General features: G+C 36.4%; 1 protein-coding gene across 1 annotated transcript in view; it reads right to left on the bottom strand.

The window, feature by feature from the left end:
* LOC137418888 (A disintegrin and metalloproteinase with thrombospondin motifs 7-like) overlaps positions 1 to 15,192 on the bottom strand; it is a 152,521-nt gene that overhangs the window by 25,871 nt on the left and 111,458 nt on the right. The window contains exon 21 of the mRNA XM_078772863.1: positions 12,935 to 13,108. Within this exon, the coding sequence (XP_078628989.1) occupies positions 12,935 to 13,108 (174 nt within the window). The remainder of the gene's footprint in view (positions 1 to 12,934; positions 13,109 to 15,192) is intronic.

Here is a 15,192-nt window from a genome sequence, read left to right as displayed (position 1 = left end):
ATAACTCTTTTAAATTAGAACCAAAAATGAATTACTTTACAAGATTAATAAGAGAGATGAATGTTAAGCATTATGGTGATAATACACCATTTCTTACAAGGAAAGAGACTCTTTGTATTGAGGAAATGTATAAGGGTTTAATGATATTTATTATTCAAAATAATTTTAATGGAAATGTTAATACAAGATACTACATAAATAAAATAATGAATTATTTTGAAATTAAACCCGAACTCAGGATAAAATATAGAGTTTCTAAAATAGCTCAAAAAAAGTTGGATGACTTGTTTTCCAAATATATAAATGAATGATTTTTTACCCGTTTGGGAAAATAAGATAAAATTTAATAACCATAAAAACATTCCAAATTCATTGAGATGTCTAATAGTTGGTTCAAGCGGATGTGGGAAAACCTGTTTACTTTTAAAGATGCTCCTTGGTCCTAATTTTTTAGATTATGATAATTTAATAATTTTTACAAAGTCAAGTTTTCAACCCGAGTATCAACTACTCTCACAGGGTTTTAATGCAGGTCTTAAAAAGGAAGACATTATCGGTTTATTTAAACTTCAAAACAAACTGAATGATTATAATATTGAAGATATAATACAATTATTTTGTGATACACAGAAATCAAAATCGAAACCCATAACTTGTATTCTCAGTGATAATACGGATGATATACCTTCACCTCAAGATTTAGATAAATCAAAAAAGAACCTCGTCATCTTTGATGATTGTGTTAATGAGAGAAACCAAACAGTAATGGATAGCTACTATACAAGAGGGAGACATTCTTCTTGTAATTGTATATATCTTAGTCAATCATATTTTCAACTCCCTCGACGCTCAATAAGAAACAATGCCAATACTTTTATTTTATTTAAGTTAAATTCAATAGATGTAAATAATTTTTGGAGAGATAATTGCTCTACGTTATGTAGTAAAAAAGAATTTGAAAATTATATGAAACACACGATTGGAAAATATAATTATATTGTTGTGAAACAAGATGAGATACTAAATGATATTTTTCAATAAATAAATACAGAAAATGAATACCGAAGAAAGAGAAAGAAAGTTTAAGGAACATCAACAATTAGTTTCAAAAGTTGTTAAACAACAGGAAGAGATAAAGAAGAAACGGAGACAGAAACTAACTGGTGAAGAAGCCTTTGAAAGAAAACAAGAGAAATTCTTTAAACCACTTTTGAAAACTCAACACTCACCTACAGTTCCCACGGTAGAATTTACTCCGAAAAAACTTCAAATGCTCAAAGATTTTAGTCAGATAACAAAACAAGAACTTGGTGAATTAGAATATGATGACGAGGGATTATTTCGGAAACTTGAGGAGGTAAATCAACCCCCTAATTATGTTGTGGAAGCTCTTCAAAACAATGAATATTCGGCGGGTTCAAAAACCAGAGCAGGTCTCATTCCAACAGAAGAACCAGCAGTGTTTCATCTTGTGGAAGAAAAGGTATTGATATTTAATGATGAATTGATGTTCTTGAGTTCTACTCAACCAAATGTTAAATTAACTCCAAGATTAATGTTTCTTCTAACAAACCCCGGATTCAGCGGTTCAAAATATTTTGAGGAACCACTTGATATGGAAAGAGAGGAAGATAGGGTATATATTGAGTTGCTAAATGCACTTGATTATGGAGTTTCTGTTGCTGGTAAAAGTAAGAAGAATGAGAAGGAGAAACATATTATTGATGCTTTAAGTAAGCTTGGTTCGGGTGTTAGTTTTCTTCCAAATGACCCATCACAATTAGTTAATAGGCTATTATTGTTGTTAGGTAGTAAGAAGGCTGGAAACAACAATTGTTTTAATGAATCCTCAGCCATTTTAGATCAGTTGATGAACATGAAAATAATTAATAAATGTCAATACAAAGATATTTTATTAGATATTAAATAAGATGAGAAGCACAATTCTTAGTTTTAATTTCACAACGAGCGATTACACAGCTTCATTCCCTTACCCACTACAACTTGACCCCATTACCTCATATGAGGCATCTTTGTTGTCAATGGAAACTTACAATACCCTTTTTAATATCACAGAGAAAAACAACAAGTTTAGTTATAATCCAGGAAGTGGATATAAAACTATAACCGTTTCACCTGGAGCTTACGAGATTTCTCAAATATCTTCAGAAGTCTCTCGCCTTATGAAAGAAAAAGGTGATGAACCAAAAAATATTGTAATAGATATTCAAAAACACACTTCAAAATCAACTATTAAACTTAAAAATAATTATAAAGTTGATTTCACGATTGAAAATTCGTTTAGAGAGCTATTGGGTTTCTCTTCAAAAAAGATTGAAAATAACGGGACGTTTTACAGTGATAATGTTATCCAAATATCCTCCGGTATAAATTCAGTATTAATTCATTGTGATTTGATTGATGGTGCTTATAACGATGGAATAAGAACAAATACAATATTTTCATTCAGTGCATACTCAACCCCGATTGGTTATAAATTTAATATGGAACCAAAAAATCTTGTCTATTTACCTGTGTCAGGAAAAACCATATACAGAGTAAATTTTAGGATAACCGACCAAGATAATCGTATGATATCCTTTAATGATGAAATTATATCCATCAGAATTCACCTACGTGAAGTTTTTCAATAAATAAATAATGGTTATTGTGAGAAAACACGAGTTGGGAAAATATAAAATAATTACAGGGGAGGGCATGTTCCTTTCACCAGACTATACAAGGTATGTGGGTAGAGGATACTATAAACCTAAGAGACAACGAGGTGTAGGTCATCAATTTCGAAATAAAGGAGATGGGATAATTGATACTCTAATGGGTATTGGTTCAACCATCCTTAAACATAAAGACCTAATTGGTTCAACTGCTTCTGCCGTGGGCTCCGTTGCGGGTGCTATAAAGAGTATAAAAGATGCTCAAAAGGAGTCTCATAAATTACAAGCAATCAAAGAAATAAAAAAAGGTAAAACTCAACTATCTTCACAAGAACGACAAAAAATCATTAAAATACTTGGGTCAGGGTTTCAACAATTTTAATGCTATATAAATACAAGTATGGAAGCGATTGATAGTATCTATGATTTGGATGATACGATTATCATTTCAAACTCCACTAAAAAGGAAGACTATTTTAAGGTAAATGCTATAACAGGAACAGACTGGAATTCAAACGGAACAAAAAGTTTTGAAATAAATAATCAACAAACTTACTTGAATATAGCTGATAGTTTCTTGCTGTGTAAATTTAAATTCACTAAGGCTGCGAATAATACTAATGCTACACTCGTAAATGATTTCTTCTGGAAAATGTTTGACAGTGTCCGCCTGTATATTGGAACACAAGAGGTTGAAGCGGTTGATTATGTCTCTGCTACATCTGAAATGATGAAATTTACACTATATTCGTTTAGTGATAGAATGGGTAAGGGAGCTGTTGAGGGTTTTATTCCTGATATGTCAACGGGTACAAACGCAGACCCTGGTTATAGTCAAAGGAAGTCAATGTATAATGATGACGCAAAAGCTGAGAATAGTTTTACCGTAGCAGTACCTCTGAAAGGTATATTTGGATTTTGTGATTATGATAAAGTTTTGTATGGGCTTAAAATTAGATTTCAACTACAAAGGAATGATAATGTAAATAGATTGCTTTTTGGGGATGAAAATGCTTTTGGAGAAAATAATAAATTTGTTATTAATGATTTGTGTTGGTATATCAGTGAATATACTCCTAATCTTAAAACGGAAGAGATGTTAAATAGAAGACTTAACTCAAAGAAACCGCTAAATGTATCATACCTTAAAAGAAGATGTCAACACGTTAAACTGGAACACACTACCTACACTTGGAATTTAGGTGTTCTTCAAGGAAAGCCACGATACCTCTGGCTCATTTTTAAAAAACCAGATGGAGAGGACGGTACTAATAAGAATAATGCCCTGAGTGATAATGCAAAGGTGAAACAACTTCGGGTTTCTCTTGATGGCACATTTTATCCGCGAGATAGATTGGAAATTGATTGGGAAAAAAATGATTATGCGGAAGCCTACAAGTCCTACCAAAAGGTGTGTGAAAGTAATGGTAATAATGATCCTATTTTGGATATGGTTGCGTTTCAAAAACTTTATACAATCTACGCAATTGACCTGAGTTCTCAAAAGGAAACTATAAAGTCTAATCGAGTGGATACTTCTCTATACATTGAAAGAGGGGAGAGTGAAGAGGTTAATGCATATTGTTTGCTTTTGGAGGAAACAGAATTACAGATTAATACAGATAATGGTGTTATGATTAATATCACATAGGTTTTTTCTCATAAATAAATGGTTGGGGTATATGTTAATCAAATCAATCTTAATAAATTAACATCTTGTATTCAAAATCAAAAGCCTTGTATTATTAATGTTAATACAATTCAAAGAAAAGGAGCTGTAAGAATTGATGTTTTACTCACACACACACAAGTAAAAACACTAAATGATGTTGGATCACTTAAAATTAAAATGACGAAACCTATGTTAAAGAAATATTCAATAGACGAGTCAAGAGGAGGATTTCTCCCGTTTCTAATTCCTTTATTTGCTGGTTTAAGTGCGGCGGGAGCATTGACTGGTGGTATTTCAGCAGCGGTAAAAACTGCTAACGAAAGGAAGGCACAACTAAAAGCTCAAAAAGAATTGGAAAGACATAACAAGGAGTTGGAGAAACAAATTAGTGGAAGTGGTGTAATTGTAGATTTTGCTCAAAAACTTGAAAGTCTACCTGATAAAGCTAGATTGTTGGTTGGAGATATGCTTTCCTCTATCGCTCAAGCGGGTGTTAAACTAACTAAACGGGGTAATGGATTGTATCTTTCTCATAAATAAATGGATAAATGGTTTAAACAATTTGGAAAGAATACAACGTCAAATATAGAACTAGCTAAGTATTGTAAAACACTAAAAATTGATAATGTGGTTATTTGTATGAGAGATGAATTAACACATATAAATAAGAATACAAAGAATATTATTATGAATTTAGACACACAGAATGGTTCTCATTGGGTTTGTATTCATAATAGTCAGGATAAATATTATTTTGATAGTTATGGTATGCCACCACCTGTTGAAGTAATACAATTCTTACAGAATGGTGTTTATCAAACATTCCAAGTTCAAGAAATTAATTCTAAATGTTGTGGCCAATTATGTTTATATGTATTATTTCAACTCAACAATAATGAAAATTTTTATGATATCATTTTTTATCTAATATAAATGACCTATGTTGGAAAAGATGGTTCTATCTTTGGAAAATCCTCTCAGGATATTGATTTATCAAATTATTATACAAAGGCACAGGCTGAACGACAAAAATATAGTGTAAGTAAAAATATTAATATGAAGAATACTTATAAATTAATCAATTATCCAAACCCTACAGATGCGAATGACTTGATTAGATTCAGTGATTTATCACAATATATATCTTTAAAGAAAACAGCACGTTTTGTGAAACAAGTAAAATTTACAACCACAACACCTGGTTATACTGACCATACACCTTTCCTCATTGAATTTAACTACCTGCTTACAATTAAATTTTATAAAGAAGGACATTTAGTTAATATGCGAATTAATAAATGGGGGTATGATATGCCTGATTTAGGGTATAATTGGTCTTTTTCAATAAACATAGAAGACCTACATGATTTAAATCAGTCTCGTAAAGAAGAATATTATCCACTTGGTGAAGATAAGGATTTATGTGGAAGTACAATTAGTAAACAACAAATACGTGATTTTAAGAAAATAAAAATATATGATAGTATAGCGATGGTTCGCATGACAAAGAAGGAAGGTAATGAGATAAGGATAGAAAGCCGAGGAATACAAACCGATTTGGTAGTGGGAAGATGGGGTGGTATTACCTGTCATAATATTAATCTCACATATATTTCTGATACATAAATGGCAGGAAGAAGACTACAAGAGAATTATAATTTTTGTATTCAAGGATACCTACAAGAAAAGGGTGCTCGGTATTACATACCTTATGATTTGGAGCATATACATGGGAATTTTGTCATAAAAAACTGGCCTTATACTGATATTGTTAAACCCACAAATAGAGACTTGTTTAAAATATTAAATAAAAATGAACTTCTCAAAGTTATGAAATATAAAACTCTTTTAGAAATCGTCAACAAATCTTATTGGTATCCTATTATGAGAAAAATAATTATAGATACAAGAATATCTCAAAATCCAGATGAGTATATGTATAATATTCTTTGGTGTTCAAACTCAAGGGTAGCAAGGGATGAGGAAGGAGTTGAAGAAGAGAAGGAGGAAAGAGAGAAAAAGGAGAAGGAGGAAAGGGAGAGGGAGGAGAAGGAGGAGAGGGAGAAAAAGGAGGAGAAGGAGGAGAGGGAGAAAAAGGAGAAGGAGGAAAGGGAGAAAAAGGAGAAGGAGGAAAGGGAGAAAAGGGAGAAGGAGGAAAGGGAGAAAAGGGAGAAAAAGGAGAAGGAGGAGAGGGAGAAAATGGAGGAGGAGGAGAGGGAGCAAAGAGAGAGGGAGGAAAAATATAAAAAGATGGAAATCACTGAGATTCATAAAAGATTGAGTGTATTAAAGCAAATAAATCAATCTCAACGCACCGAAGAGGAAATTAAAGAATTAACAACTCTTATGAAGATAATGGTTTCAAAAATAAGAACGTCAATGTCTTCAATTTCAGAGATTTAAACGAGAAAGTGGTGAAGAAGAAGAAGAAGAAGAAGGAAAAGATTATGTGATTGATGATGTTGGTGTCATTGACTTTAGTTAGTTTTTATTTGTAAATAAATGGAGGAGAGAGTGAAGGCATTCCTTAGGATTCTTTATGTTTTAAAAATAAAGATTGAAATGTATATGTTGAAAACCAAAAAGGTTTTGATACTCTGTCGGAATTTTTCTGATAAATAAATATGAGTTATTGTCTCAAATGTAAAAAGAAAACTAAATCTAAAAATATCTCTTATGTTAAAGCTAAAAATAATAGAGTTTATCAAAAAGGAATATGTCAAGTATGTGGCTCTAAAAAGTGCCAATTCATCTCTCCTAAAAGAGGAGGAGACATACAAAAGTTTCTGTCAGGAAGTAAATTTACAACAACTGGAATTCCAGGGGAATTACACCTTCCAGGGTATTCTTTCTGTGGTCCAGGAACAAACTTGGATAAAAGATTAGATGAGGCTGACAATCCTAAACCTTGGTCTAAACCTACAAATAGGGTTGACGAAGTGTGTATGAAGCATGATATTGCTTATGGGAAAACCACTACGTTGACTGAAAAACATAAAGCCGACAGCGAAATGTTGTATAATTTGTCTTTGATACAAAATCCAACGTTGAGAGAGAAAGTTGATAGGTTTATTGTGAGAAATTTGATAAATGCTAAATTGAAACTTGGTCTTGGTTATTCCTCAAAAAACTATTAGGCTCTAATGATGCCATCAAGACTGAGGAGCTTTTGGCTGAAGAATTACACAAACCTATAATCACAAAGTTTAAAAGAAGGAAGGTTTATTCTAAATACACTGACCACATATGGTCCGCTGATTTAATTGAATTGAATAATGACAGGGGATACAGGTATGCTTTAACCGTTATTGATTTGAGGAGTAGATTTGCCTGGGTTGTCCCTTTAAAAAATAAAAGGGGTGATACTTTAATGTTAGCCTTTAAGCTAATATTTGATCGGGATAAAAGGAAACCAAAGAAGTTATGGACTGATGAGGGAACAGAGTTCTATAACAAAATATTCATGAAATTTCTTAAGGGGAAGGGTATTAAATTATACAGCACCTTTAATGAAGGAAAGGCAGTTGTTATTGAGCGTTTTAATCGTACTTTAAAAGAGAAATTATATAAAAAATTCACACAACTCGGTTCTCAAAAATGGGTGTATTTAATTCAGGATATTGTAGATAATTACAATAATACAGTTCATTCATCAACACAATCAAAACCATCAGAAACATTTACAAAATTAGAATATGAAAAGGAGATTAATTTGAGAAAGCCCAAGTTTAAAGTTGGTGATATTGTAAGAATATACAAATGGAAAAGTCATTTTGAGAAAGGTTATACACAAAAATGGACTCGTGAATTATTTAAAATCATTGATGTAATGGATACAGTCCCTTGGACCTACAAATTATATGATTTAAATGGAGAAGAAATCTTGGGTTCATTTTACTCACAAGAATTACAAAAAACACAAGTAAGCAGAAAATACCCTTGAAAATAATAAATAAATAAATAAAATGTAATGGGGATACGTTTTTAAATCTGTGAACCCCAAACACAGAATCCCACAACTTTTTAGTTGGGGCTTAACTTTTGTGTGTGTATAATGGGGATACGTTTTTAAATCTGTGAACCCCAAACACAGAATCCCACAACTTTTTAGTTGGGGCTTAACTTTTGTGTGTGTATAATGGGGATACGTTTTTAAATCTGTGAACCCCAAACACAGAATCCCACAACTTTTTAGTTGGGGCTTAACTTTTGTGTGTGTATAATGGGGATACGTTTTTAAACCTGTGAACCCCAAACACAGAATCCCTCAACTTTTCAGTTGGGGCTTAACTTTTGTATGTGTATAATGGGGATACGTTTTTAAATCTGTGAACCCCAAACACAGAATCCCTCAACTTTTCAGTTGGGGCTTAACTTTTGTGTGTGTGTATGTGTGAGTGAGTCATAATAATATACAAACCCTAACCCAACTCCATCCCTAACCCAACCCCATCCCTAACCCAAACCCATCCCTAACCCAACCCATCCCTAACCCAACCCCATCCCTAACCCAACCCCATCCCCAACCCAACCCCATCCCTAACCCAACCCCATCCCTAACCCAACCCCATCCCTAACCCAACCCCATCCCCAACCCAACCCCATCCCTAACCCAACCCCATCCCTAACCCAACCCCATCCCTAACCCAACCCCATCCCTAACCCAACCCCAACCCTAACCCTCACATTCAAAATCCCAACCCTAACCCAACCCCATCCCTAACCCAATCCCAACCCTAACCCTCACATTCAAAATCCCAACCCTAACCCAACCCCATCCCTAACCCAACTCCATCCCTAACCCAACCTAATCCCTAACCCTCACATTCAAAATCCCACCCTAACCCTAACATAATCTTTTTTTTTCTTCTTTTTTAAAAATACGTATTTCTTTTTTTTTCTTCTTTTTTTAAATACGTATTTCATTTTTATTTTTTTCCTCTTCCTCCAATTCTGTCTTTCAAGGCTTTCAAGTTTGAAGAAGTAGAAATGGGAAGAAAGAATTTTCCAGCATTTTCTTCCTCGAACTTTCTTGATATTGCTTAAATCAAGCGTCATTAAACAAAGAACATTGTTCATTGCTTTAGAATGCAAAGAGTCTCCAAGATGTACCCCACAGGTAGAGTCTCCAAAATAAAACCAACTTTCCAAGTTCCCAAGGTATAACCACAATCCTGTTGAGTCTCCAAGATAGGTATCACATTCCGAGTTATCAAAACAAAACCCCCATTCAGAGTCTCCAAAACGAAACCAGTTTTCAAAGTCTCCAAGGTAAAACTCTTTTCCTAATTTTATGAAATTTAGTGAGTCTCCAAGGTAGGCTCCACAGTTAGAACCATCTAGGCAGACCTCATAATTTGTTTTTCCCAAATTTAGTGAGTCTCCAAGGTAGGCTCCACAGTTAGAACCATCTAGGCAGACCTCATAATTTGTTTTTCCCAAATTTAGTGAGTCTCCAAGGTAGGCTCCACAGTTAGAACCATCTAGGCAAACCTCATAATTTGTTTTTCCCAAATTTAGTGAGTCTCCAAGGTAGGCTCCACAGTTAGAACCATCTAGGCAGACCTCATAATTTGTTTTTCCCAAATTTAGTGAGTCTCCAAGGTAGGCTCCACAGTTAGAACCATCTAGGCAGACCTCATAATTTGTTTTTCCCAAATTTAGTGAGTCTCCAAGGTAGGCTCCACAGTTAGAACCATCTAGGCAGACCTCATAATTTGTTTTTCCCAAATTTAGTGAGTCTCCAAGGTAGGCTCCACAGTTAGAACCATCTAGGCAGACCTCATAATTTGTTTTTCCCAAATTTAGTGAGTCTCCAAGGTAGGCTCCACAGTTAGAACCATCTAGGCAGACCTCATAATTTGTTTTTCCCAAATTTAGTGAGTCTCCAAGGTATAACTCTTTGGCTGGGTCATCAAGGTAGAACTCGTTCAGTGGGTTTTGTTTTGATAACTCACAATAAGTATCATCATGGTAGAACTCTTTTTCAGGATTTTGTGGATCTCCAAGGTATAACTCTTTGGCTGGGTCATCAAGGTAGAACTCGTTCTGTGGGTCTTGGTTGTTCAAAAGATCTTCAAACAAAAAAATAACTTTATCCCAAGTTGTGTTAAAAGTAGAATTTTCATTTCGTAGCTCAGATACAATTTCCTCCATCGACAAGAGGTTCGAGTCCAGTTCATCAATCTGAAGGTTGAGCGCTACACAGGTAGTAGGACTCCAAGGAATAGCAAAGTTATCCCATTCCATTTCGGCATAGGAGTCCATTCTCAAGTGAAGCAGAAAGCGTGTTTGAAAAAGCCTGTGTGGTCGGTGCCTTTTATAAGAAGGGCTGGGTGTGTGTCATTTCCTGTGGAAATTCCCTGGGCGTGTCTTAACTGGAAATGATGTGATGGAAATTCCCTGAAAATGATGTTATGTATTACCTGGAAATGATACAATGCTGAAGAGTTTATAAAGTGGGTGGGACTTAGCAAAAGTGGGCGGGGCATAGCAAAAAGTGGGCGTGGCTTAACAAAAAGTGGGCGGGGCTTAGTAAAAGGTGGGCGTGGCTTACCAAAAAGTGGGCGGGGTTTTTCCAAAAAGTGGACGGAGCTTAACAAAAGGTGGGCAGAGCCTACCAAAAAGTGTGTGGCACTGGAGGCGCTCAAATAAGAACATTGAGGGAGGTTTACCATTTTATCTTAGCTCAGTTAAAATATCTTAATAAAGAACCAAACTCAAACATATTTTTTGTTAATGTATTAGATGGTGAAGAGAGTTGTAGGAGAATTAAATTATTTCCCACGCATAAACAAATATTTGTAGGGTCGTTGTTTGAGTGGGTTATATTCACCAGATGATATTAAGAGTAAAAGGTTAAAAGGTCCATGAGGTCAGAAGGATCACAGGTGTTTAAGTGGTCTAATGAATAAGGATAACATGTCAAAAGGTTAGAAGGTTCGTAAAGAACAGGGTGAGAGAAATAGAGGTCTTTAGGGGCAATGAGGGAGGGAAAGAATTAATATGGAAGTGAATGGGTCAAAGATTAATCTGCCAGATGATATGTAGAAGAAGGATGATAGGTCTATAAGAGAAAACAAATATTTGTAGTGTTTGAGTGGTCTAATGAACAACATTAAGGATAGGTACTACAGACAAAAGGTTCATAAAGATGAGGGTGGGAGAAATAGAGGTGTTTATGATTTTTGAAAAAGACAAGGGGGTAAATGACATTAGATAGGGATTTCCCATGTTAAACGGAGGTGTCCCAGAAGCAACATTATTACACTACTCCTGTATGGCGGCCATTTTGGATTTTCAAAATGGCCACTGTAAAATACATATTTTGTTCTATTTCTGCCTCTAATTACCCTAAAAACTTTTTAAAATATGCTAAACCTATATTTTCAGGGACAAGGAATCCAATGAAAGTATCAAATTAGTGCTATGGGGAATGGTAAGACACGAATCAAAGGTTTTGAATTGCAAAATACTGTCTTTATATTCGCGATAAGTTGCATAATCAAATACATGTTATCATTTTGTACAGGCAGTTAATAACATCAAAATGTGTCACAATAATTCATATCACCAAACATACACAGGCAGTCAGCAAAATCATATATACACATGCAGTCAGTATAACTTCACATCTACACAGGCAGTCAATGACAAAATATACACAGGCAGTCAATGGCATCAAACATACACGATTACAGAATATGCCATTTAGAGTTCGTCATCACTGTCCTGTGTGTCGTATCCGACAATATAGTCCGCATCGTTTTCAGTCCGTTCCACACAAGCAAAGGTCGGTCAAATTGATTGGCAAATCGAATTGGTCGAATGGTCGAATGGTCGATCGAAGCGATTGGTCGAATTGGTCGAATGGAATTGGTCGATTGGTCGAATTGGTCGAATCGAATTGGTCGGAATTGGCAAATGTAAACATTGATTTTCAGATTTTCCATGTAATAACGTTTCCAAAAATGTATAGGTTTGCTAATCTACCATGATTTTGAACGAAAAAACATAGTGAACCTGACTATCACCTTTATCTATGAATATTGTTGAAATGAAGATCAAATAGCTGTATGTTGAAATATGTTGAAAATGTCAAAACTTTACATGGGGTGTACTTACTTTTTCACGTGACTGTAGATAACCAAGTATCTTCCAATTTTTTAATGACAATATTATCATTATCATTATTACTACAATATAATAATATTCACACACTCAGTGATGCCTCGTATGGGTTCTTATGTGTGTGCTTGCATGGGTCAGACATGCCAGACTTTCGCCGATTAGCAAAATGAACAAAATTGGTCGATATCAAGGTGATAGTCAATTTCATTTTTGTTTTTAAATCAGGAAATTATCATCAAAGCGTCAGTAAGAATTAATATATGAATAGACAATTTAAAATAATTTCTATATTTTATTTACCCCAAAAATTGTCCCGTTGGTTTTTTTGATTATTTATCTTTTCAATTTGAGTCTGTTTACAATGATTTCATTATTTTAAACTTTTCTTTCGTCGTTTCGCACTGGCATATCTGCTAGATTTGGTCGTGACATGTGAGGCTGCTATTCTCGATCGCACCTTTCTCCATGGTTGAACGCTCCAGGACAGACAAGGCTGGGAGTTACAACTCATATTTCCAGGAGGCCGGTACAGTAGGGCCTGGCAGTGAAAAGGCCTCAGGGGTCGTGCGGTTTGGGAATCCATGCACGTGACATCCCGTGTCTTGGATCCTCGCTCACAGTTCCTTGAGCACTGGCAAGGTGCGGTACATAATCGGAAAGAATTACAAGCATTCATGTCCATAAGATAAAATATCTAAGATAATATTGCAGCTTTTGGGCATTGACCCGTGAGATACAACACCATGAGAGGACCGAATCTCCGGTAGTGACTCGATTGGAAGTCATGCAAGTGTGAATTAATACAAATGTGATAAATTTGACTTAATAAATACATGCAACAACTTCTTTGTGTTTACGATTCGCAAGTTTATGGGTTTGGTTGAAAATTCTTTCTGGCCCAGTGTTTCAACTGACTCGTCAAATTCTGCTGGGGCTTTGAGAAGATGAAAAATGTATCTTTATCATCATACTGCACCTCCAAAGCTTTCTGAAGTTTCAATTCAAGTTTCAAAAAATTGGGGTTTAGGGAAAAAAAAGTCTGAAAATATTGTTCCGAATTTCGGGTCAAACGAAAGCCGAAGTCGGTTTCACGTTCTCAGATGTCATGTCACAGGCATATGATTCAGATGCTTGTGAAAGTCAACATCTCTGGCTAATGTCAGAAAGCTGCATCACGAGTCTGGCAGTTCACTCAAGCAGATTGACAGGGCATCCGCCAAACCAACACATCTGCCAAACCAAGACATTCGCCAAAACAACACAGGTGCCAAACCAACACATGCGCCAAACCAACATATCCGCCAAACCAACACATGCGCCAAACCAACACATCCGCCAAACCAACACATCCGCCAAACCAACACATCCGCCAAACCAATACATCCGCCAAACCAACACATCCGCCAAACCAACACATCCGCCAAACCAACATCCGTCAAACCAACACATGCGCCAAACCAACACATCCGCGAAACCAACACATCCGCCAAACCAACATCCGTCAAACCAACACAGGTGCCAAACCAACACATGCGCCAAACCAACACATGCGCCAAACCAACACATGCGCCAAACCAACACATGCGCCAAACCAACACATGCGCCAAACCAACACATGCGCCAAACCAACACATGCGCCAAACAAACTCTCCACGCATGGCTGGCGGACTTCCTCTCTAGTCGTAGTCAACGTGTGGCCCTGAATGGGTTTCTCTCATCTCCTCTTCCTGTTCAGGCTGGAGTTCCCCAAGGCAGTGTTCTGGGCCCTGTGCTTTTTCTGGTCTTCATCAATGATCTCTCTGACTCTCTTGAAAATCCTCTCTATCTCTTTGCTGATGACTCCACTCTCTGCCGCTCCATTCCTCATCCCTCAGATCGGCAGTCTGCAGCCTCCTCACTCTCTGCAGACCTGGACAAAATCACAGACTGGGCAAACAAGTGGAACATGTCTTTCAATCCTGACAAATCTCACACTCTTACGATGTCTCTCCGAAAAGACCGACTGGACAACCCTCCCATCTACTTTCTGAATAATCCTCTCCAAGAAGTTCTGTCACTCATGCTTTTGGGTCTCACTATCTGCCATGATCTTTCCTGGGAAAACCACATTTCCAAGCTGGCCTCCAAAGCCAGTCGCCGACTGGGCATCCTCGGTCGTGCGAAGTCCTTCCTTGGCACACCTGAGCTCCTCACCACATACAAGGCTTTCATCTGCAGCTCAATAGAGTACTGCTCTCCCCTCTGGGCTGGTGCTCCTGCCTCACACCTCGCTCGTCTTCACGCTGTTGAAACCAAAGCGTTCAGAATCATTGGAATCTCCCGCGATGACGCTATCTCCGAGGGCCTTTCACTTAATCACCGCAGGCAGGTTGGTGGTCTTTCCGTCTTCTACCGACTCCTCTCCGGCCTTGCTCCCCCAGCTCTCTCTGGGCTCTGTCCCCCAAATATTCCTGCAGGTCGCACAAGATCTGCCTGCAACCCTCTTATGGTTAAACTGCCAAAATCAAGACTCTCTGCTCACCCTCACTCCTTCATTCCTCTTTTCTCCCACCTCTGGAACAAACTCCCTCACTCTCTTCAATCCCACTCCTCCCTCCAGGTCTTTAAAACGGCTGTTCACCACCATCTCTTATCTTCCCCAATCCAAAACCTTGATCTTTTCTACCCCCGCTAATTTCACCCCAAATCCACTTTTTTGAGGTGACTTTTGACTTC

The sequence above is a fragment of the Myxine glutinosa genome, chromosome 2 (genome assembly GCF_964187855.1).
Source record: "Myxine glutinosa chromosome 2, kmMyxGlut1.1, whole genome shotgun sequence".
Taxonomy (NCBI): Eukaryota; Metazoa; Chordata; class Myxini; order Myxiniformes; family Myxinidae; genus Myxine; species Myxine glutinosa.
This window is presented reverse-complemented; position numbering and strand designations above follow the sequence as displayed.